We start from the raw sequence: 24492 nt of genomic DNA on the forward strand, positions 1-24492 counted from the left end.
ATGCCGCTTCACAGAGCTTTGACGGGGCCCCCTCTAAGCGGTTTACAGGGCCAGCCTCTCGCCCCCAACCATCGGGGTCCCCATGTGACCCACCTCGGCAGGACGGGAGGCTGAGTTAACCCGGAGCCTGGTCAGATTCGAACTGCCAAATTGCAGGCAGCCGGCAGGCAGCAGCAGCAGCAGCAGCCGGAGGAGCCTGCAGGGCCGCCCTGCGCCACCGTGTTAGGCTGCCTGTGTGCTTCTGCCCCGGAGGGAACCTCTTGGGGCTGATAAGGACGCCTCCATTGTACGCCCTTCTCCCGGCACTCAGAAGCGGCTCGGGGCCCCTTTCCGGCGCTCCTCCCCGGAGCCGGGCCATGTTCAGTCGCGGCCGTCCCAGGCTCGCCCAGCGCTTCCGCCCCACAGGCCTAAGGGAAGCCTCCCTCAGCTCGCCCGGCCGCCCGTCGAGGCGCGGAGGCCGGAGACCCGGACGGCGCGCGCGCGCGGGGGGGGCTGCCTTGCCGGGGGAGGGGGGCAGCTTTGTACCCTGGGCCCCACCCAACCACACCGGAAGCGCGCCCGAGCGGAAGCCGGCCAGGGAGGGCCGCGTGCTCCCTAAGGCACCCAGGGCAGAGCCTGCAGCGGGCGGGGAGCAGGGCTCGGACGCGCGGCCCGGGTGACGTCGCACCCCCCTTCCCCCCCCCACGGTCCCCGGGACAAGCCGTGAGGTCCCCGCGGGGCGTTTCGACCGGCCCCCTCCGGCGGACTACCGCTCCCGGCATGCCCCGGGGCCGTGGGCGGGGCTCCTTGCGCAGGCGCACCGCTTCCCCTCTTGCCATAATGCGGCGGCGGCGGCGACGGGAGGGGGAGGCCGAGTCGCTCCTAAATGGCGCCCAAGCAAGACCCGAAGCCTAAATTCCAAGAGGGTGAGAGGCGGCGCGGCCTGGCGGGGGCGGGCTTTCCCCTGGGCCGCGGGCGGGGGGGGCCGGGCGGGCCACCCTCCCTCCCTCCGCGGCTCCCGGCCCGGCCCGCCACTAACGCCCGTTTCCGCGCAGGTGAGCGGGTGCTGTGCTTCCACGGGCCTCTCCTGTACGAAGCCAAGGTACGTGGCGGCCCTTCGCGCCCACCCCGATGGGAGGCCGCCGGGGAGCCCCGGGCTGCCGGCTCGGCCGGGCGCGGAGGAAGGCCGCGGGCCTCCCCGGAGCCGAGCCCCGCCTCGCGCGCCCCCCTAACGCCTCTCCTCCCCCCAGTGCGTGAAGGTGGCCATCAAGGACAAGCAGGTGAAGTACTTCATCCACTACAGCGGCTGGAACAAGAAGTGAGTCCCCCCTGCGCGCCCCCGACCCCCCCGGCCTTCAGCCCCGCGGGAGGAGGGGGTCTCCCGGGCTGCCGCAGCGGGAATGGCCCCGGCGGCTGTCCGGCCCCGGCTCCCCGCCCCGGGAAAGCCCCCGGGCACCGCCTCCGGCCCCTGGAGCCGCCCGGCCCGACGCCCCCTCCCCTTGCAGCCCCTCGGAGGTCTTCGACGGCGCCCCCCAGTTGGTTGCCGTTCTGCGTCCTTTTCCTTGCTCTTCCCCTGCCCGGGCTGTTCGCATTCCCGGCTCCAGAAATGCGGGGCAGGGAACCATCCCAGGCGTCTAGTCTGCCCTTTCTAATCTAAGGATAGTTTGTCTAATCCAAAATGTTGCCCCGTTTAACTCTCCCATGAAAAACAGGGCGTGGAGTCACCCCGATTGTACCGGACATACCTGAAAAATGGGTTACACTGCAGGGGCCTCCAACCGTGGCCGCTTTTAAGCCTGGCGGACTTCAACTCCCAGAATTCCCCAGCCAGCTTTGCTTGTATAGCTTGTATAGTTTTGCTGGCTGGGGAATTCTGGGAGTTGAAGTCCGCCAGGCTTAAAGCTGCCAAAGTTGGAGAGCCCTGTGTTACAGGGAATCCTCAACTTCCATCCACAAGTGGGATCAATTTCCCTTGCCAAGAAAGGTTTTTGTTAAAAGTGCCACCCATGATTTTAATTTTTTTTTTTGCCGTAATTGCTAAGCTAGTAACTGCAGTCATTAAGCAAATCTGGCTTTCTCAGTGGTCTTTGCTTGTTGCAACTGTTATGAACATGCACTGGTTGCCAAGTGGCTGAATTTTGATCATATGGCCATGAGGTTGCTGCAGTAGTCATAAGCGTGAGGACAGATTGTAAGTCATTTTTTTTCAGTCCTATTGTAACTTTGAACAGTCACTAAACAAATGATGGTAAGTTGAGGATTACCTATAATTTGGTTCTGGTGTAGGTTAGGATTATTCTAGCCACTGTATCCTTAGCCCCATTTGGGTGGCCAGAAATAAGAGTGGGGCCCCTTTGGTACAGCCTCCTGGTTAGGGGTCCAAAAGCTGTCCCGTTTTCTTTCAGCTGGGATGAATGGGTTCCAGAAAGCAGAGTCCTCAAATACGTCGACACCAATCTGCAGAAGCAGAAAGAACTTCAAAAAGCCAATCAGTAAGTATTATCTAATCGAACCATGTGGGTGCATCCAGTAAATTTTGCTGACAGGTAATAGTCACACGACAAAAGGAGTTTCAGTTCACTCATGGAGATTTGTGATTACTAACATAATCGACAGAATTATTTGCCATTTGGAGTGTTCATGCCTCAGCATTTGAGTGGCAGCAAGAGTGCATATTTTTAGGTGCTTGTTAAAGCCTGCAGGATCAATCTGAGAGTTGGGGAGAAAAAACACATCCAGGAAACTACAGACCAAATCAGCCTGACATCGATATCTGGGAAGATCCTGGAAAACAATCAACCGATTAATGATCTGAGAACATCAATATGAAAACAATGTGTGTTTGTCAAAAACAGTTCATGCCAAACAACTTATTTTGCTCTTTGACAAAGTGACCAAATTAGTGGACCAGTGGAACATAGTATATTGGATTTCAGTAAGTCATTTGGCAAAGACTACAAGCTTCTTGGTAAGCTACAAAAATGTGGGAGAGAATCACCGCCAGATGGATTTATAATTGGCTGACAAACTGCATAAAGTGTGTAGCCCTTAATGGTACTACATCTACATGGAGGGACGTAAGGCAGTGGGGTACTCCAGGGTTCTGTTTTAGGCATAGTACTCTTTAATACCTTTAAATGATTTAGAATAGATGATGGAATAGAAAGACATGAAGCTGGCAAGAATTGGCAATAGCCCAGAAGGTAGGGTCAAGATCCAGATGGAACTGGACAGCCTTGAACACTGGGCCCTAACTAACAAAATGAAACTCAGTGCAGAGAAAAGCAATCTTTTACATTTAGGCAAGAAAAACCAAATGTACAGGTATAGATCAGGTGAAACTTGGCTCAATAGCAATGACTCTGTGAGAGGTCTTAGAGTACTAGCGGACGACTTAAATGTGAGCCCGCAGTGTGCTGCAGCCGCCCAAAATGCCAATGCAATCCTAGGGTGCATTAACAGGGACAGAATTGAGATCACATGACATGTTAGTACTGCTTTATCAGACTTCGGTAAGACCACACTTGGAATCCAGTTTTAGTCACCACAATATAAAGATTTTGAGATTCTGGAAAGAGTGCAAAAAAGAGAAAGGAAGATGATTGGGGCTGGAGGGTAAAACGTTTGAGGAACATTTGCGGTAAATGGATAGGTCTAGTTTAATGAAAAGGACGAGGGGTCACGTGATAGTAGTGTTCCAATAGTTGAGGGAACGCCACAAAGAAGAGGGGCTCAACCTATTTTCCAAAGCACTTGAAGGCAAGACAAGAAACAATGGGTGGAAACTAATCCAGGAGAGAGGCAACCTAGAACTAAAGAAATGTCCAGACAGAACAATTAAGCAGTGGAACAGTTTGCCTTCAAAAGTTGCGGGTGCCTCATCGCTGGAGGCTTTTAAGAAGAGATTGGACCGTCACTGTCTGAAATGGTATAGGGTCTCCTGCTTGAGTAGGGGGTTGGACTAGAAGACCTCCAAGGTCCCTTCCAACTCTGATGATGATCTGTGATGTATGGATTGAGGCTTTTAAAATATTTTAACATTTAAAAGCATTTAAGCTTCAGCAGTTCTGTACTTTATATTCTTTATTTTTAATCCTTTTTCTACAGAACCCTAGCAGTGAATTTCCAAGGAATCCCCAAAAAAACACTGCCTCACATTTTTGCTGCCAATGCCACTAGTTTCTCGGCTTTTTAAGTTTATGGTGATTTATTAGATGCTAACAAAATAACAGATGTTTTTAAGGAGGTGAGCTGCCCAGAATGCACCACCTTGACAGCCAAATTGGGTTGTCCTTGGGGAGCGGGGGTGTTCTTGCTTTGCCTTGCCCCAGAGGAACAAGGGAGCACTGCCGCCTCCTTTCCTTGGCAGAGGAGGAGCAAAAAGGCCAGCCGGTTCTAACAATTGTGGGAACCGAGAATGCCTCCATTTCCACCCCCGCCTGTTGTTTGGCTTTTGCCTTGCTCTGGAAGACAATGGTCCAGGCTTCAGAGTTCCCGGCTAACTGCTTGTCGTTTCCTTTGTCCTCTTTCTCATATTGTTGAATATGTTATTCTTTGACATCCTGGGAAAGAAAAAACATCCGTAATCCTTTTTGAACTGTTATGCCTTGATTTTGTTTTAATTTGGGGGATGATGTGAGCACACAGCAAGAAACAAGTTTTAAAAATGGCCTGGTAGTAACCAAGAAGAATTTTCCAATAGGCTTAGTAGGTATGTCTTACTTTTTAGTTCAGGGAGATAAATACCTTTAGTTTCTGTTAAGTATACTTCTCTTTCTGGAAGAGATCGATATATTTTGCTTTGCAGTTGCTATCGTTTTGATTATGTCATAGTCCAGTAGGTTCTGGCATGTGGCCCCCCTAGGATTCTGATGCTGTACATCCCACTTCTGGTTCATCTAGTCTGGAGGGATTATTTTTTATTTATTAAATTTATTTGCCATCCATCTTGATTCGAAGTGACGGGTTGCTTGGTGGGTCATCCCTCGTCCCCCCCGCCTTCTTTGCAGGCAGCCCCTTGGCTGATGTGTAAAGCTTACTTTGACCTATGAGTAAATACTGTGGGGGGGAGATTAGATTGGGAGGGAGCTTAAATCCTTGGAGGCTAGAGTGCTTTCCCAAGGTTTATCAAGCCTATAATCCCTATCCTGGCTTTAGGTAGAAGAGAGTTAAGAGTCTTATATTTTTGAGAGTAGTCATTTTAACTGAATTTATTTCATTTAAGCTGAAAGCCAATGACTCTGTGATTGTGCACATGGTAGCTTTGGTAGCCTTCCTGCCTTGTTCTTGGGATAAGGGGGCCACGTGGTGATTCAGACAAGTGCAGATTCCTCTCAAAATAGCAGCAGGAGAAGCCAAGAAGCTTCTTGGGAAGGGGCTGCAGCCCTTTTCCTATTTGCACATTTCCTGTGTGTCTGATGAAAGTGTCTTTCTTTCCTTCCTTTGAAAGGGAACAGTATGCAGAAGGGAAGATGAGAGGGGCTACTCCAGGCAAGAAAACGTCTGGATTCCAGCAGAAAAATGTTGAAGTGTAAGAGAGTCCCTTTATTTTCCCCTTTGTGCTCTTTCATCTAGGAGATCATAGTCATATATCCACATCCTGAAACGGCTCCCTGCGTGTGGAATATTGCATTAGAAAATGCAGCTCTTGTCTCTCTGCTCTTTAAATGGTTCTCAAGTGAACATAAAGGGACCCCTTCCAAGCCTCTTTCCTGGTATAGTTTTGTTTAGATCTATGGAACTCTGAGTAAATGGGTAGATTTTATGTGGAAGAGTTTTATTATCCCATGATAAGCCATATATACATGTTGCATTGAGCAGCAACCTGCCATCATTTGGGGCTTGGAGCCCAACAACTTTTAACGTTTGGGCGGTTTAGACAATTGAGCTCTTGGTGGAATTTTCCTCACATTAAGCGTGGGTCACTTTGGAAATCTTTAATCTTGAGATTAGCTGAGGACAATTCCCAAGACATGAATCCTGGGGTCCGTTTCCAACTGGGCATACTAAATGGGTCTCATTTGGATGGAGCTATCCTCTGGATATTTCCTTTCAGAACATGGAATTTTAGGCGACTTCAGCTGGTTTTCAAGAAGTAAAATGTTATGAGCAAAATTCCCTATTGGCCTTTCTAGAATGCTGCACGGTTTCTTGAGGGTGGATCTTTTCTCGGTGTAGAAACCCTGTTTAGGTAAGCACCAGTGGCAGTTACAGCTCCGATACCAATTTCAAAGGGAATTGTTTGTCTGTTGGAGACCTCCTGAACTGACTTTTATAAGCTTGAAGTTCTTCCTAACATATTCCTGCAGGTGCAGGGTCTGCTTTTCGGATCATTGAGAGCCATTTTGCACTCTCCAGGGCTCAGGCCCACGGCTTGCATATCTTTGTTGATAGTCTCTTGCCATCTCTATTTTGGACGCCCATGAGGTCGCCAGCCATTGACTTCTAGTTGGTGGGCTGTCTTGGCCTCGGTGGGAGGTGCTGCTCTCGGGACATGTCCATACCAGTGGAATTGGCCTTCTCTCATCTTCTCTATAATTAGTGCCACACCAAAATGTTGTCGAATGGTGTCATTTGTGATGGGGTCAAGAAGGGAGATGCCCGATATCCAACGGAGCCTTTGTATTTCCGTGGCACGGAGAGAGCTTTCAGGCCCTGTTGCTGCTGCCCAGCATTCAGGGCCATACAGTGCAACAGGGCGGATGGTTGTCTTGTAAATCTTAGATTTAAGACAGGTTGGCATTCGTCTGTCAGAACACACCGGTGTCACAAGCTTGAAGTTCCCCTCGGGAAATTCCAAACTTTAGATGGAAAAGGCACAATACAGAGAGTCACTTGCCTTAACAAAACAATGCTACACATTTTGGGGACTGGCAATATTCATCGGCAGGCTTGCTGTCTTGCTAACTCTGGCACCATTTTTTCAAGCAGAACTGAGGGCTCTGGTCCCCTCTTCTTAACCAAGTTCCCATTGTGCCTAGATTCTTCAGGCGTGACGGAGCGCACACGGTTTGCAGTTTGGAGACCCCTCCAATATCGACACGGTGAGTTAAGGATGGAATGTCACCCAAGGATCTGCCTCCTGAAATCCTGCTTCTTTAAATTTTCTGTGCAATTTAGTTAAATTTTTATCTGCGATATGATCAACTTCTTAAAAAGTAATGGCATGCAGGTAGTCCTTGACTTAACCATCATTCGTTTACTGACCACTCAAAGTCATAATGGCACTGAAGAAAATGACTTGTGACCATTCTCCCACTTATTACTATTGCAGCATCCCCGTGGTTGCATGGTCAGAATTTGGACCCTTGGCAACTGGCATATATTTTATGACAGTTGCCGTGTCCAAGGTCATGTGACCACTTTTGCAACTTCCTGGCAAACTCAGTGGGGATGCTAGACTCAGTTAACAACTGTGGCAAGAAAGGTGGTAAAATGGTGCAAAATTCACTTGTCTTGTTTAGCAATGGAAATTTGGGGCTCAGTTTGGTCATAAGTAGAGGACTGCCTGCATATTCCTTGAATTTCACTCAGCAGAGCAGAGCAGAAACTATTGGAATCCAGACTTTATAATGACTCAAAAGTGTTCTTCATGAGTATTTTCCCCCCTTAGGTAAATCAGTGGATCGTCCCCTTTTAACTGATAAATTTCAATTCTAGATCTGCGAATTTGGAACAATATGCAGATGTTGCTCTACATCAGGGCTTTCAAACTCGCAGCTTGTGGGCCGGAGGCGTCACAGGCTGGCCATGCCCACGCCCTGTTCAGCGAAGGGGGGGAAAGGTCACAATACACTAGGTGACGACAACATGACGACATGAGTTTGACACCCCTGCTCTACAAGATGGAGTAACAACCCCAAGCTGAGTGGAAGTTCAAGCAAAGTCCAACTTGGGCTGCGGGTATAGAATGTGGATGAACTTAGGAAAAGCAGCGAGCTATTCCCTCAGCCGGCATAGTCCGCTATTTCAGTTACTGCTATGCAGAATAATAATTTAGCATCCTTAAGTGTTTGGTGGTATATGATTCCAAACTTTGATTAAATGGTGAAAATAAGTAGGCTGGAATAGAATGAAAACTGCTGCCACAGAGTAGTGAAGTTGCTAGTAATATTTGCTTTGATTCTACGACTGCAGGTGAAGGCCTGACAAATGAGGAAAATGAACTATCTTTGTAGGCTCTTTAGTTGGTTAAATTTTCTATTTTTTCTATAAGAATTCATCTTCAAACATTAGTTGTGCAAAATTTATCCCTTTAAAATAGGGGCTTTGGAAAGCTGCACTTGTTCAACTAATTCTTAGTTAGAACTGTTAAGAGTTAAGCTAACTGATTCTGATTGAGTGGTGGGAAAATAAGAAAAAGGAAGTAAAGTCAGTGGAACTGCTTTGTCACATGCAATAACAGGTCTCTTTTTCTCTTTGGCAGGAAGACCAAAAAGAACAAACAGAAAAGTAAGAATTACTTTACGTTTATAAGGCTCTTGAGTATTTTAGTCAACATCCCAGAGGAGAATTGTGTGTGCATGTGTGTGCGCTCAAGAGGCATGGTGTGCAGGGATGCCAGAAAGGATTGGGGAAGGTGGATGTGAGAAGGGCAGGTCATGAGGAGTGCCATGTGGGCTGGGCTGCAGGAGAGGGGGGTGCCTGGGAGGGTGAACGGGAATGCCTGTGAACACGGACCGGGGGAGGGCACGCCAGCGGGGAGACTTGCCCCAGTGATTTTGTGCCCCTCTTTGCTGGCTTCCCCATTGACTTCTGGGGAAGCCAGCAGGGAAGTTTGAAAATGATGATCACAGGATGCATTGCATCGAGTTGTAAATGCAAGCAGGTTGCCAAGAATCCAGATCGGGATCCTGTAGCCATGGGAATTCTGGGGACCAGTTGTAGCACCATTTGTTTAGCAGCGTCATAATCGGAACGCTTGCTGACCTAATGGCGGTAGGGCAAGGAGTACCTGTACCTGTTCATCTTCAGCTGGTAGCAGTGATGCCTGGAAGTGATAGTTTTCACCCAGCGTATCTGGAGATGGGGAAAAGCGACAGCAGGTTAAAAATGTTGATATCCCTCAAATCTTAGTTCAGATTAACTCACGAACAGATCAACTGTAAATACATCTTCTGTTCAAGTTTGGACCTATAGGCATTCTGTTTGATCATAACATGGCCGAGGCATTGTTTCATATATGTAAGAGAAAGGTGAGAGCATTGCCTGATATGGCTTGGATCACAAGGTTTCCAGTTTCAGTTGACTCAGACGTTGCATCATTTAAAAACACTTTTGAGAATACTGAATAATGGAGCAAAAACCCCTGTTTTGTACAGAGGTTTTGTTGGTAATTGTTTAAAAACGTTGCATAATGGAAAGCTCTTCTACACTGGAGACATTTGTCTCTGCTCTAAAGCAGCATATAGGGAGCGTAATTTTGGAAAGTGCTTAGCTTTAAAAGCCACCTTAATCTTTCTGCTTTTACGATTAGCTCCAGGACTTGGCGAGGGAAGTGGCTCCAGTGAAAACCCTCAGCCTCCCAGGAAGAAAAGAGCTCGAGTAGATCCTACGGTGGAAAGTGTAGGTATTTGCCTGTGGGCGGTTTCCGCCGGAGGCAGCCAGCCCCAGCTGCACGTGGCTCTCCGGCAGGTTGCTGTCTTCGCTGGGACCTGCGTCTGTTTCGGGAGCCCAGGAGGAGGTTTCGGGTGTCACCCAGGCTCCCCTCACTGAGTGCTTCGCCCTTTTCTTCTTTCAGCCCTGGTGCTCCAAACTAAGTGTCAGGAAAGACGTATGGCAAATGGTTGAACCCTCTGATCGCCTCTTGGGGGAAATGCGTAGCTTGATTCTTTATTCTGTTGCTTGCTTTTGCTGGTGGGTTCTCAGTAGAGGTTCCCCGGTGGGTTTGTTTGCATATTAGCAGAAACACTTCTTGTATTTCTCTAAAAGGCCTTCATGTGGAAAACCGGTGCCTCAACCCCTTGGCCGCCCTTTTGGGTCCAAGGCGGTACTCGTCCCTTCCTGTTCAGTTGCTTAATTTTGGAAGGTTTGTTCGTACACTGAGTCCCAGAGGTGCTTTTACGTTAAAGGCAACTAGACTGTCTGATTTTTGTTTGAGACATTTCACTACTCATCCAAGAAGCTTCTTCAGTTCTAACTAGGAAGAAGCAGCTTCTTGTAGGGGAAGAAAAACACCTTAAAGAAAAACCAGGAAAGCCTTTAAAACAGGAAGCGCCTTTAGGACAACCATGATCTGGATGCATGAGATGTTTGTGCGCAGAGTTGTGCCCAACTCGAATGTAGTGTCACAGAATGTAAAGTTTGCATTTCTGTTTCTTCAGGAAGAAACTTTTATGAACAGAGTCGAAGTAAAGGTAAAAATACCGGAAGAGCTGAAACCGTGGCTTGTAGATGACTGGGATCTGATCACACGCCAAAAGCAGGTGAGTGTGAACTTGGGCCTTTCCTTGGCTAGCTCCCTCGCTGGGTTTCAGCCTGGTGATGGGCATTCGGGGTTTAGATGCCTTGGAATCCCTGACTGCAAAGGCAGGCAAGGTGGTCGGCCTTCTGGGCTGATGGGTGGGCCTTTTTGCCAGCCTCTGATGGTCTTTGGCTTTTTTCTCAGCTCTTCTACCTTCCGGCCAAGAAGAATGTTGACTCCATTTTAGAGGACTATGCGAACTACAAGAAGTCCCGAGGAAACACAGATAACAAGTGAGGAGCAGAGCCTGAGGAGCTGGGGGGTCAGGAAGGGCAGGGCCGTCACCTGCTGACCACAAAGCCCATGTCCTGGCCCAGCTCTTGGAAAGGAGGCTGGGTGGGGAGAAGCTCTTTTTTTGCTTTGGGGAAGCAGCAATAGGAGGCGGCTGTTTAAAGGCGCACCTCCGCCAACCTTCTGGAGCCAGCCTAGATTAGGTACGGACGGGGTGTTTTGCTACCCTGCAAGCCACCTTCCAACCCTTGTCAGTCTCCTCCCTGCTAAAGGCAGAGCAGCAGTGGCAGCTGGCGTCATCGGTCTCGTGAACTGCTGACTCTGAGGGCCAGCTTGTTCTCTGGGGTCTGTTCATAGCAAGAGGGGTCACTTCTGGCAGATCCAGGGCTCTTCCTTTGTGGGGAATCAAGCTAGGTTAGGGCAGGCTGCTGAATGGAAGACTTCCCTGGGACCAGTTTGGCCCTTGGACTTCCCTCGGACCTCTCTCTCTCTCTCTCTCTCTTCCAAGGGCAAATGCTTTTGGAAGTTTTGCCGCTTGGCAGCTGTACTAAACTGCAGTGAGATTGAGGACACTGAGGAACGGAGCTCCTGTCTCTTGGGTGACCCTCCTTTTCAGCTCTCCCCAACACCTCTGGCCCAGATACCCCCTCCCTACATGCGCCTGAAGCTCCTCCTCCTCAAGAAAAGCAAATGCCATCCTATCCAGCCCTGTTTCCAACATCCTTACAACAGGATGCCGGTCTTGGCATTGGCCTCGTATGGCTTGCAATAATAGTGCCACCCCTGCCCACCAGTCCCTGAGCCTGTCCTTTGGGCACATCTGTTGGGGCTTAGCAATGCTGTCTCTTTGCCACGGTCTCTTACCACACCTTTTTGTTGTTCTGGTTGTGCATCAGAGAATATGCTGTGAATGAAGTTGTGGCAGGCATCAAAGAATACTTCAACGTTATGCTGGGGACCCAACTGTTGTATAAGTTTGAGCGGCCACAATATGCAGAAATCTTGGCGGATCATCCAGATGCACCCATGTCCCAAGTCTATGGAGCACCGCACCTCCTCCGCTTGTTTGGTATGGAACACGCATCATGCCCAAGAGCATAACGGGAAAGTTCTTTATGGAGAAATCTGCTCTGGCCGGTGCCTTTTTTTCACACCTGCCTCTGTCAAGAGCTTACGTACCTCTCCCCGCTATTTGCTGGACTTTTAAGCCTCCTTCAAAGCTGTCCCTGTTGAAAGGGTCCCTCTGCAAGGCCAACTGAAGGCCTGTGGTAGCCAAATTGGGAGTATCGGATCATCCCGAGAAGGGCCGTTTCCTGATCCGGGTTTCTTCTGGATGGAAAACCAAAGAGGGCTTCCGGCAAAGGAAGTCTCCCGGTGCTTTCCCCTAATTGCTTCCGTATTTTTCTTACTGCCAGAAAATAGATGGGGAGAAGATTGATAGCGTAGGGAGTTGGCCAAGGTGGTGCCATGGGCATGGTGCAGATAGTTTACATGACTGGGATCCTAAGAACTCCTGTCTTTTAGCACTCAAAGAAGAAAGAATCCTCATCTCATCTCTAGGCAGCTTCAGTCCAGCTGACAGTTGAGAGAAAGTTGGAGGCAGGAGAAGAAAAGGAAGTGGTTGTGGGTTGGCTGATCTCTCACACAGCATCCCTGTCCCCCGCCCCCCCCCTTAGCTGAACTACTTCTGCCTGTTAGACAAAGCAGGGCATCAGCCCCTCTCCCCACAGTCACGCTTGCAGGGATTGAACTCCCTCAACTCAGGTTCAGGTAAAGTCTTGGGGTATGAAGGGTTGCTGCCAAGAACCCTGTAAGCCTGTTTTCCTTGATGCCTCTTTTTCTTTTAATTTGTGTTTGAAACAGTCAGGATTGGAGCAATGCTTGCTTACACACCTCTGGATGAGAAGAGCTTGGCCTTGCTGTTGAACTATTTGCACGACTTCCTAAAGTACGTATAAAGATTACCTTTAACCTCCCAAGAGTGAAGTATGTTGGTACTCAATAGTTTGCAAAGACATCACCAAGATCCAGCTAGCACACCAGCATGTGACGTTAGGACTGTCCTGCCTCTCGGCCTGTGCCGGTACTGGATGGTCTGCCCTGTGAGACGTGGCCATTAATTTAGAAATTCTCTTCGGTGGTGGTCGCTCTTTTCTAGTGAGAGGAGACCTGGGGGGTGGGGGGGTCCACCCCAGGGTTCCCTTGGTCCCTAGCTCACTTGTCGCATCAAATCAGTGCTTTAAAGGGTGATGTGACCTGGGTATGCCAGGGTGATTTTTTTTTTTCTGTGCCTTCCAGTCAGGGTTCATTCTTGGCAATTGCCTGCAGTTTTCTTGTACAGCTGGAGAATCATAATCATAAAGTTGGAAGGGACCTTGGAGGTCTTCTAGTCCAACCCTCTCCCAGAAGCAGGAGATCATATTGTATCCCAGACAGATGGCTGTCCAGTCTTTCCTTGAATACCTCCAGCGATGGAGCACCCACAACTCTGGGAAGCAAACTCTTCCCCTGCTCAATGGTTCTCACAATCGCATCCAGATAGCGTTTTACTGGGGGATCCTCTAGAGCCATGTTTATAAACTATTACTATCGATCATCACTCAGTCAGCCAGACAGACGTTCAGTCTGGGTTTGGCATTTTTGTCTACCTCTTGAGTCCTTGCCAGGGACCCGGGAAAGGCAAACACGGATGTTGGACGGTGTTGCAGATACGGTCGCAGGAAGGAAACTGTTCCAAGTAAGGCCGCCTTCTGCAATTGACTGGGGGCGAGTTTGTCAATGCTAATGATGGCGCTCCAGCTCTTTCAGGATTGCACCCAAGGCGCCTATTATTATTAGTACTTCATTCATTTTTTTTAATTTTTTTATTTTTTATTATTTTTGTTTAATTTAATTATTTTTATTATTTATTATTCGTAGTACTATCCTTGCTTGCCTTTGCCACATTTGTAGGTTTTTCAGTTCTTTCTTTCTGTTGTCTCCAGGCACTGCCAAATCCACGATCCAGCCTTTTTTGGTCTTTCTTATCGACAACTGTTATGTTAGGTGCCTGACTGAATTTTACAGTCCCAAAGCAATTTAACTTCTTCGTTTTCTATGATCTTTCGTATTTTATGGTACCACCAGTTCTTTGCAGGCACATATTTCTTGCAGATCTTCCAATGCACCATTGTTGCCAATTTGTCATGCCGCTGCTCGTAGTCAGTCTGTGCGATCTCCACTGTTTCTTCAGCTTCTTTGCATAGCTGGCACTTACTATCTGTTGCTGTTTTTTTCAATTCTGGCTTTGTATGCGTTTGTTCTTAAGGCTTGGTCTTGTGCAGCCAGAATTAGTTCCTTGGTCTCTTTAATTTTCCTACTCTTAGCCATTGCCCGGTCTTCTTCTTATCAGCTTTCCCAGCTATTTGTTTGAATGTATTGGTTATGTAGTGCTTCGTCTTCCCATGACTCCATTCTGTTCTTCATTTAGTCTTTCTTGTAGGCAAGTTTGGTCTCTCCAGTAGTCGATAAGCCTTCCTGGCATGCTAACGTCGTCTTCATTGTCCCTCTGATATTCTTCCAAAGAATATCAATCTTTCTTCAACCATCTGATGTACTTACAACATTCCATGCCCACTTAGTTGAGTCTATCAATGTTGCAGCAAGGATGAAGAGCATGATTCATTGTCATTATTTTTCTGAGCTTTTAGTTCTGCTTCAGTCCCATCCACTATTCCTGCTGTGTATCTAATGACGGAATTGTCCAGGTATTGCCTTTATGGTATTTCCCCCATTGAGTTTGGATTTTAAGATCTTCTTCACTCTTTTGATGTATTCACCTATAACCTTTTTCTTGAGTTCAGTGTGCTTGGTATTGTCAGCCTGAAGGATAACCAGGTATTTGTAGTAATTATCTTCATCCAGATTCTTAATGTTACTTTCGTGGGGCATCCTGATCCCTTCAGTTTTCACTATTTTTCCTTGTTTGATAGTGAGTTTGGCACATTTGTCCAATCCAAACTCCATTGCAATATCTTATTCAGTATTGTTGACAGAGGAAACAGTGCAATGACAAATAGTAGGGGTGAATAATATTGAAATATTCCCCTCTTGATATTAACTTCTCCCAGTCTTTCATCATTGACCTGCAACTGTGTCTTCCATTGTGCCATCGATCTTTGCACAAAGCTTCTGATGTTTCTACTGACTCCTGTTATTTCTAGGCACTTGTTTATCCAGTCATGTGGCAGAGAGTCAAATGCCTTTTTGTGGTCAATCCCTGCTACATTCAGGTTGGTCTTCCTTCTCTTGCAGTTTTCCAAAATCACTTTGTCAATCAGGAGTTCCTCTGCTATTGGGGCGGTTTCCTTTCTGCTCAGGTGGAAAGAAATTGTTTTCAACTAAATACTGTTGGACTGCATCAGCTACCAGTTAACAATTTGAAAGTTGTTGGTAAGTAGGTGATTAGCCTGCAGTTGCCCCTTTTGCTGGATCTTTTAGGTTTTGATAGAAATGTTTCTGATTGGATTGAAATTGGAGGTTCTGCCTGTCATTTGTAATTCAAGCTAATCTGCTAATCTTGGCTGTTGCTGTTACTTCCTGCTTTATTATTTCCTGTGCTTCCTTGATCTTCCTTGTTTCTAAGTGGTATTTTTTCATTAAGTATTCTTTGGACTTCTTGCTCTTCTGCTTCTTTTCTTTCATCGGTTCTAGCCTGTATCATCATCATCATCATCATCATCATCTCTTATTCATTAAACATGAAACTCAACTGAATATTTAAAAATGTATCACAAATATTGACTGGCGCTGATGGTTGGTACGGGTTGCTGCCAGCATTATTATTACTATTAAATTTTATTAATAATATTACTATTAATATTATTGGTTTGTTTGCCACCCTTGACTCTGGGCACATTGTTATCTGTTGCTCTTCTCTGCACTCTTTCTAGGGTCTCCACATTCTTCTTGTATTGTAGTGATGAAAACTGCCCACAGTATCCAAGTTCTGTATAGAGCAGCAGTATCCCTTATCGGGATTTTGATGCGATTTCTCTGTTGATGACAGGGCTAGGATGGTTGGCTTTTTTGGCAGCTACAGCATGCTGTTGGCTCCTACTTATGTGATGATACACTAGGACATCAGGATCCCTCTCATAATCACTGCTGTTGAGTCGGGTACCACCCGTTTATACCTAAGCATTTAGGCTTTCCTGCCTAAGCGCAGGATCATTAAATCCCAGAGAAACCTGGAGCAACCCTCACCTGGCCTGTTCAGTAAGTAAGATATAGTGAAAGCTCAGATGCCCTGAGTAACAAACGTTCAAATATCTGACTGCCTCTTTTATAAAATCAATTTAAGACATTATCCAAGTCATGGAAATGTGTTAATTTTAAGAATATTAACTTTGGGCCCAAAGGATGGAATTTAAAGATGTAAATAGCTATCTCTTAAAATCTCTTTAGATCTTAACAGCTGATGTTAAGAGATCTTACATACTTTAATGATATTTAAGGTAATTATTTAAAAAAATACATTGGAAAAGAACTCCAAAATAGTTAACATCAATCTACTGGCTTAAGTTCCAACTTGAATATCCTGTTCCCTGAAACATATTTTATCAATCCATCAAAACTGGAACTGAGTCATAAAGTGCAGACCTAATGAAGGTACACACTGATTTTATCTAGCAGTAGAATAATAGTATTCTCAAGAACTATGTCAACCATGAATGTGGTAATGGTTGAGGTTCAAACAGGTGCTTGAGGAGGTGGTCATTTGTGCCTGGTACCTTTCCAAAGTGGTTTCAGATGTTAAGTTTCGCTTTGAATGTAGGTGAATACATAAACTGGACCCAATTTTCAGGAAATTCAACCAGAAATCAGAATGCACAGGAATAAGTGGGTTGAAAAATGTTTATATTCTATAGGAGGTCCATCAAGACACGTGCCTTGCCACTCCTCAACACCAGATCTCTCTTTTTTTAGCTCCCCAACAGCCAGGGCACCAGTTCTTGCTGTGGGAGAGGACCGAGGGCACCTCTTGATCTGGGGGGGCTGCCCCGGGTCCTTTTCCCCTGAAGCTCTGCCTGGCATGCCCTCCCCCCATGCGCCCGGCTGTGGTTTTCCCAGCTGGCTGAAGAAGTGCTTCCCCTGAAACGTTCCTAGACTGGCTGGGTGATGCTGTAGCCCAGATGTCAGGCTGACAGGCTTGTCTTCTCCCCCTCTTTACAAGGGGAGTGAGGTTTGCCCTTCTCTGGTCACCTAAGTCTCTGGTGCTGTTCCCCTGGAGACCAAAGAAGGGGCAGGCCCCATGTCCTTTAGACATAACTTCACAAACTTTGTCCTCAAGAGACAGGAGAGTCAGGCCGCTGTAGCAAAGGTGCCTACAGGAAATGGCTGCTTATAGGCGTTTCCATGACAGACCTGTAGGAAAGGAAGCTGGGCTGTCTCAGGCCCTTTCTGTCTGCAGAGGCAGCCCAAAGAGGAGAGGGCAGCAGTGGGTTTTCCTCCAGACATAATCTCAGCTACTCTTTTCCTCTCGCCTACCAGAGATAAGAGGTTAGCTAGATAGAAACCTGTGTTTGGATGAGATGCCTGCTTGATTTCACAGTCATATCAAGACCACCCTGTTCCACAGGTGCTGGCATTGCTTAGAGCTTGATTTAGATTCCTGTGTCCCTGCACTTCAGGGATATAGGCCTCTTGTCATTTGCAGATGGTTGCTTAGTTGTTGCATTTATGCTTCTGCAAATGTCAAGCTGGCCAGGGGGTGCTCAGACCACGGTGTGCCTTGCCTTCCACCTGCCTCCCAACAGGAAGTCAGATTAACCAATCAACACGCAGGATGCACATCTCCACGTTGGGAGGCGGGCAAGGAAGCAGCTTTCTTTGAAGGTTCAGTGCATTCCCCAGATTAGCTGTAGAACTACAAATGGCATTGCCAGAAAAAAGATTGCGTGCCTTCCTTCGAACACATATTTAGGTGGAAATAGAAGTCGGAGCTGGATTGTTTCCACTTCCCTTTTCCATATTCTCCTCCACCCTCAGCTCCACCTTTGAGTTCTCTTGTGGAAAATTGCATGTGGCAACTGCAGCAGCAGCAGCGTGTTGGAGGGCTTGAAGTGGTCTGCGTGAGGTCCTTCTCCCTGCTCCAGAAAGACCCTTAGCAGGATGTTGCCCTTGGTCCCAGTTCTTCAAGAGCAGCAGGAGGAGGGATGGTGATGTGGGTACAGTGGTGACCCAGGTACGAGCCGAGTGCACGGTGGAATGCTGAGTCGAGTTGCTGCGAAGGTGAGGTAAAGGACCAGGTCCCCAGGGCCTCTCTGGTGTCAGGGTTAGAGTCACACGGGGCTTTTCCTTCCTTTGCAGGTATTTGGCCAAGAATTCTTCAGCACTGTTCAGTGCAAGCGACTATGAGGTGGCACCTCCAGAGTATCACCGGAAAGCTGTGTGAGCTGCGTGCTATAATGGCACACAGGAGATGGCAGATTGCCAGAAGAGATCCTTCGGTCTCTGCAGCTGCCCACTAAGTTCCGTGTTTGTCCACAGTCCCTTCCTTGCACATGCATCTCTGCACAAATGGCAAAAGTGTTTATGTCGTCAGTTGGAACTGCCACCACCTGAGTCCCAAGGGTGTTTCTTCAGTCCGGAGGGAAGGAAGACCGGCTCCTGGGATGCTTTACTGCAGTGGTTTGATGTTGGAATGTCGCTGGAGATGCACGGTGCTTTCATAGCCTGAACTCCTGCATGCTTCTTGGTCCGTTTTCTTTGGAGCAAAACCTTACCTGCTGCTGACGGTTTGGTGCCGTCTTGTCATCCTTTCCCACAAACAAACTCTGGCTGCCAGTATTGGGGGGAAGGGGGATCAAGCACAGAGGGGGGGAGGGAGGGAACGGTCCTTGTGTGCTTTCTTGGTGTTGGGAAGGTAAAATGTTGTGAACGTGTCTGTTCTTTGCATAGCTGAAGAATTGTGGAATTAGTAGGTGGGGTTGAATGCACCTTCTAGCATAGGAGGAATCTGCCATGGTCCCCCCAGGTGTGGTGATATGGTATTCTCTGCAGGAGATAGGTACAAGTCTCCAAATAAAATTTTCTACTTCAGCTGTTAAAGGTTTAAGTCTCTTTGTACTTTCTGCAAAACCACTTTTATCTTTAAATGTTGAAGGGTAACTGATTCATTCCGTCGTTTGAGGCTAAAGAATTTGATCATTGCTGCTGCCAAGTGCACATTCTGAATTTTTTTTTTGGGGGGGGGCAGGCGTGGCTGGCATTCAGCAGCAACACTTGGTGTCCAATAAGCCAACCACTAGGTCCACGCTGGGGCAACCAAGTCAGGAGCGGAGGTTGCCACCAAACTGGAGTTCCTCTCACCCACTTTGATTCCCATTGTATCGGCCTGATAAGGATGGGATTCCACAGCTACGTTGTGTACCCTATATTCTAATAACCCCGAGCACAGAGCAGAGAGATTGGAGAGGAAGAGATTTCAAGCGAGTAAGCTGTTTGCTCTTCCACTACGTCAAGAGCAACAGAATTGTGGTGGCAGTGGGGAAGGGCGAAACAAAGGGGAGATTACTTAGAGAAATTGCTTGAGTTCCCCTCCCCTCCAGAACAAGGATTTGGAGAGGAAGAGATTGCAAGAGTGGACCGCAAGTGAGAGGTCCCCAACCTCCAGGCTGCAGACTGGTACCCAGTCTTTGGCCTATTAGGAACCAGCCACGCAAGTGGCAGGCAAGCAAAGCCTCATCCGCACATGCGCAGGATCTAGGTAGCAGTGGTGGGATTCAAATTATTTTTACTACCGGTTCTGTGGGTGTGGCAGAGGAAGGATACTGCAAAGTCTCCATTCGGAGGCGGGATTTGCTGGTTCTCCGAACTACTCCAAATTTCCGCTACCGTTTCTCCAGAACAACTGGTCAGAACCTGCTGAGTGCCACCTCTGCTAGGTAGCTTATGAAACTGTCCTGGTCTATGGAAAAATTGTCTTCCATGAAACTCTTCCCTGGTGCCAGAAAGGTTGAGTCCCACTGTGGTTTGTATGGCTCACCTGTGGCTCCATTTCCTGGTGATTGTATTGCTTTCAATGTGCAGAAGAACAAAATGGCTTCCTTGCAATCCCTTCCTCTCCAATTGCTGCCCTTCGAGGGAGTTGGGAACCACGGTTCAGGCAAGGTCAATGCTATTGATTGTGCCGTAATGGTGGTCACATGGCTGAGAGATGCTGTGAAGGTCAGAAACGGGCTGTAAAATTATTTTTCCAACAGTGTAAGGGAGTACTTCCCCCATACGGTACCTAAGCTGTTCACAGAATGGTCACTGGAAATCCACCCAGAACCATTCCTGAATGTCTCTGACCCTAAAACAGCCACCTCTCCCGGAGACTTGGGGGCCCCATGCTTCAGCTTGCTGCTGGCCGACTGCTTTTTAGGGGACTCCCTGGCTGGTCCAGATCTTTGCTCCCGTTGACTCCAGGATTCACCAGCTCTCTAGAAGACCTGGTTCCTTTGGAATAAGCTATAAGACTAGATGGTTGGTTTACTTTAGGACCAAGTTCTGGATGATTACTGAGAGTATCTGAAAATAGAGCAAGTGTTTGTTTTTTTTTTGAGGAGGGGGAGTGGGCAGAGGGGGAATATTATTTTGAAATTTGCCTCCTACTTGAGTTAAAGGTTTTGTGTGTGTGTGTGTGTGTGTGTGTATCTTCAGTCTGGTGGGCATCCAAAGTTTTCTTCTGGCAACTCTGAGCAGTTTGTGGGTTAGGAGGCTTTAGGTCCAAAACGTGCACGTGACCTAAAAGGGGGTCGAGGTCTGAGGATGGCAGAACGGACAAGTGGAGGGGTGGGGGTTTAAGTGTCCCCTTCCCTGCTTAGAGGAAGACAAGCAGGCTGGAAACGTCACCCAGATGTCTGTGGCCTGGGATATCTTCGCTGGAGCCAGGCTTCCTCTGCCCTGAAGTATTTGGAAAAGTAATCCGGCAGCTGCTGCCTCGACAGCCAGGGGCTCTGGGGAAGCTCCCGACAGGAGCTTTGGTTTCAGGCCTCCTGACTTTCTCTGCTCTTCCATTGGTCTGGCAAACGGTCGGCTACAAAAAAGATGTTTTTTATCCTGGAGTGTTTTATTCCCAGTCCAGATCTTTCTGGAGTGCCAGCACTACCCGACGGCATTGACTTGAAACAGAACCAAGGCTGCCTGAGCACGAGTTCAGGTGGGCCTGAAATAGCCACCGCCTGGGGCCCACATCGTCTCTCGGGAGGGCTGAGCGATGGACGGGCCACTTGGGAGCATCTGCCCACTGCCGCGATCCCTAGCAGGCTCTTCCGGAGGTGGCCTGCGCTCAGGGCTCTTCCCCGCCTTTATCAGCAGGGCAGGGCAGCACCGGGCGGCCTTGCTTGCTTGGGGCTGAACTTCTCCAGGCAGCTGTGGGACCACCGGCAGGAACCTTCCCTGTGCAGCCCTCCTGCCAGGCCCCTCCGTGGGGCTTTGCCAGGCTGCAGGGTTGCCTTTTGGAGGGTTTTTTCTTTTTAAACGTATGGAGCTTTCATAGGTGGCCAACAGGCTTCTTAATAACGGACTCCGAGGCTGGGCATTGCCTTTGAGCCCTGGCGGGGTCAACAATGGAGGCAGGCAGGACACCCACCGAATCAGGTTCTCCGTTTCCCCAGCGTTCTCCCCTTTGCAGGAATTGGGAGGCATTTTTATGAATGATCATCATGGTAATCAAGTGCAGAAGGCAGCCTGGCTTGGAATCCATCCAGCATCCACAGCCGCCTATCCTAGCTCCTTGGGAAGGTCTCGACAGGCGGACAAAAGTGCCAAATTCTGTGACCAATCATAATAAACAAATAATAAAATAAGGTATGCATAAGTTGCTTATAATAGTTTGTAATAATGATATATGGACCTGCCTTGAATTGTTGAATTTCTACTGGTAACAGTTTCGCCAGACTGAACCCAATTGTAATTTGCCCCCACACAATAAATCGTCATCATGCTTGGACCCAGACAAATCCTATTGCTGCAGAATGACATCCTCTGTTCTTGGGAAGAATTTGATGGGCCCGAAGGTCAGCACCAATTAAAGAACGGGCAGCTGTGACTCTACCTTACAGTCCTGTGTAAGCAGACCGTGAAAGGTTCCATACTAGGCTGGCGAGAGAAGGGGGCGCTGAATATTCGGAGGAATCCTGGGCTCCCCTGCCAGGCAGAGCCTCCCCTTCTGCAGGGGCTCGGTGGTCTGAGGAAGCCTCCAGGCTGGGGAGGATGTTCTGCAGATATTGCATCTAATGTCCTGCCTTGGCTGGAAAAATGGGGGCACGTTCCTCTGCTTTGAAAATAGTTCCATGTGATTCAGGTCTTTCTTCACTCTGGAAAACATTATTTATTAGCAAATTTATATCCCGCCAGCTATAACCCGCTGGGTGCTGCCAGCAGTTTGAGGCTATTGGGACTTCTTGGAAGTGTGGTGGTAAAGGCTACCCTCCCCCAGAGACACACACACACACACACACACACACACACACCTGCCCGGCACCTGCTCAAAATCCTGATTCACATTCACCATGAGTTGGGTGGAGCCTGAGGGGCGGCCAGGAGAAGCGTCCGTCCGGGCGGGCCCTGGAGACCAGGCTGCTTGCCTGCCCGAGCGTTGCCTTTGCAGCGCAGCAGCCGAAGGTGCCGCGGTTCAGCAGGGCTTTGCTGGAGCCCAGGAGGCGCTTCTTGGCTGCGTGCACCTTCAAGGGATTCGGCTGCTTTAGGGGGGCCAAGTTTTGATCACACCCAGAGATTCCTGTTATCACAAGTTGCTTTCAGAGGCGCAGCATTTGGAAAGTCCGTTTTGATTTCCACTAAGAATAAATTGTCCTCTAAGTTCAAATTTGCTAGTTCTGTTCTAAGGAATAAACTGAATGTAGATATTTTTAAAGAAGATTAATATTGAAATCTGATGGTAAAATATGTTTGCCTTCTGTTTTACTGTTACAGGTAGTCCTCATTTAGGTTTCAGATGCCCTCCTTTTCTAAAAAAAAATCTAAATTCAATTTATTCCTTAGTTCCGAACCAAACTAGCAAATTTGAATTTAGACTATACATGTTAAATATGTTTAAAATGATTATGGGGGGCTGGAGGCTGAAACATGAAGAACGGTTGTACGATTTGGGTCCAGTCAGACTGCAAGAATTATAAGCTAGGGTAGCTTAGGACAAAGTAGGAATTTGCTTAATCAAGGTAATATTAGTAATACATTAGTAATACTCTTCCTTTCTAAGATAAAAAAACCCATATTATATTTATATGTCTTGGCCCTGGAGTAGCTTTGGTGCAGTTGTCTGAAGACTCTGCACTGCTGGCAACTATGGAGTGTGATGAAACGGTGTAAGGAAACGGATTCCCAGAGGGAGGAGGGCAGTCCAGAGGAGGAAGAGGCAACCCAGCCAGAATAAGATGTGCAAGAGAAAGAGGGTGAAGACAGCCCACCTGAATGGCGGTCCCCAGGGTGCAGGGTGCGGAACAGCACAGTCTTCCGTCCAGCAAGATTTTGTTTATGGATGTGAAACTTTAAATAAAGCTTGGAAACACCACACGTCTTTCTTGGTTTGGGGCTCAACGGGAATAACCTCTGGTTGTACGTCTCTGGTTGTATATAAGAGGTAGGTGCTACTGGTGGTAACTCAAGAATTACACCTGCATCTCTGACCAAGTAAATTACTTCTTTTTAAAACTTTTGTCAATGTGTTTCCTTGTGTTATCATGAGCGATCACTACAGTGCAAGAAAAGGGACTCGGTTCCTTCTTTGATCTTTCTCCATTGCTGTAGGTATGATGTGAAAACTCCCAGGCCTTCCCTTCATCATCCGATGAATAATGCCAAATAACGAGGCATCCCAAGCCAATTTCATTGCAACTTATGGGTTATAATTGGGATCTCTGGTCTCACGTCACCATTGTCTTAGCTTCTGTGAAAGCTGCTTCATCCTGATTTTCTACAGCCATTGTGTCACCCATGCTGCGTGTTCAAATAAACCACCGTAACAGAGCCTGTCCATTGTGGTCATGAGTTGTGACCGTTGTTAAGCAAGGCATTCGCGTGATTGCCTCACTTAATGACCCCCATCTGTGCTGTCCACAGGGCAGTTGTTAAGCAGCCACCTGGGTCCTTAAGCAGAGCATGAGGTACCTCAAGGCATGGGAGCCCCAGGAGGCCTAACCCAGCTGAAGCCTGCCGGCTCGGGAGCCCCGGACTCTGGATTCCCGCTCCTCTGGCTGCCACAGGCAAACCGTGGGCCTGCTCCCCACGTTGCTGGGGTCCAGAAGCTCCTCCCCAACTGGCCACTTCGCTCACTGTGCATCTTCTGGGAGTAGCCATTGCCCTGTGTGGCTTTCCTCCCGGCGGAGGCCACAGGGCTCCCACCCAGAAGTAGACACCAAAGCAGAGCTCTGGAGATGGCCGTGGGGAAGGAGAGCAGGCCGCGTGGCTCCGTCCTGGAAGCTGGTGCCATTTTGGAGTGGCCAAGGTGGAGCCGTGTAGAGAAAGACCATGTGGTGCAACAGTTGCTTCCAGCAGTCACAGGCAAGTGACTGAGATAGGCCCACTTGGTATTATAGCCATCGTTGTGGGACATGAGTGGGAAAAGGATGGCTAGAGCAGGGGTGAGATTCAACCAGGGTTACTACTACTTCGGTGAGAGTGTGTTTTGCGGGTGCGCAGCATTTGAAAATCCTCCTCTTTCCTGCTTTTTCAACCTCAGCTGTGCCACGCAAAGCGGCTGAGGTTGAAAAAGCAGGGAATAAAGGACAGCCAAGAGCCGGGTGGGCGGATGGGCCAAACAAACGACCAAAAGG

The 24492-nt window shown here is 48.2% G+C and overlaps 1 protein-coding gene and 1 long non-coding RNA gene across 3 annotated transcripts in view; one reads left to right on the forward strand and one right to left on the reverse strand.

Moving 5' to 3' along the window:
• The window catches only part of LOC148124700 (uncharacterized), a 48925-nt gene that overhangs the window by 13313 nt on the left and 11120 nt on the right, over positions 1 to 24492 (reverse strand). The window lies entirely within an intron of this gene.
• On the forward strand, positions 814 to 18763 carry MORF4L1 (mortality factor 4 like 1). 2 transcript variants are annotated; one of them, XM_026709464.2, is made up of 13 exons: positions 814 to 905; positions 1035 to 1081; positions 1230 to 1297; positions 2385 to 2471; positions 5429 to 5509; positions 6960 to 7022; positions 8405 to 8430; positions 9455 to 9543; positions 10302 to 10403; positions 10586 to 10674; positions 11569 to 11741; positions 12536 to 12620; positions 18023 to 18763. In XM_026709464.2, exons 1-13 carry the CDS (start codon positions 866 to 868, stop codon positions 18105 to 18107), a joined length of 1035 nt encoding a protein of 344 aa, XP_026565249.1. In that variant the 5' UTR covers positions 814 to 865; the 3' UTR covers positions 18108 to 18763. The 2 variants fall into 2 exon arrangements, with proteins under 2 accessions (XP_026565249.1, XP_087797929.1); XM_087941803.1 differs by lacking the exon at positions 5429 to 5509.

This window comes from Pseudonaja textilis, chromosome 13, assembly GCF_049901715.1.
Source record: "Pseudonaja textilis isolate UNSWEBS1 chromosome 13, rPseTex1.2, whole genome shotgun sequence".
NCBI lineage: Eukaryota > Metazoa > Chordata > Lepidosauria > Squamata > Elapidae > Pseudonaja > Pseudonaja textilis.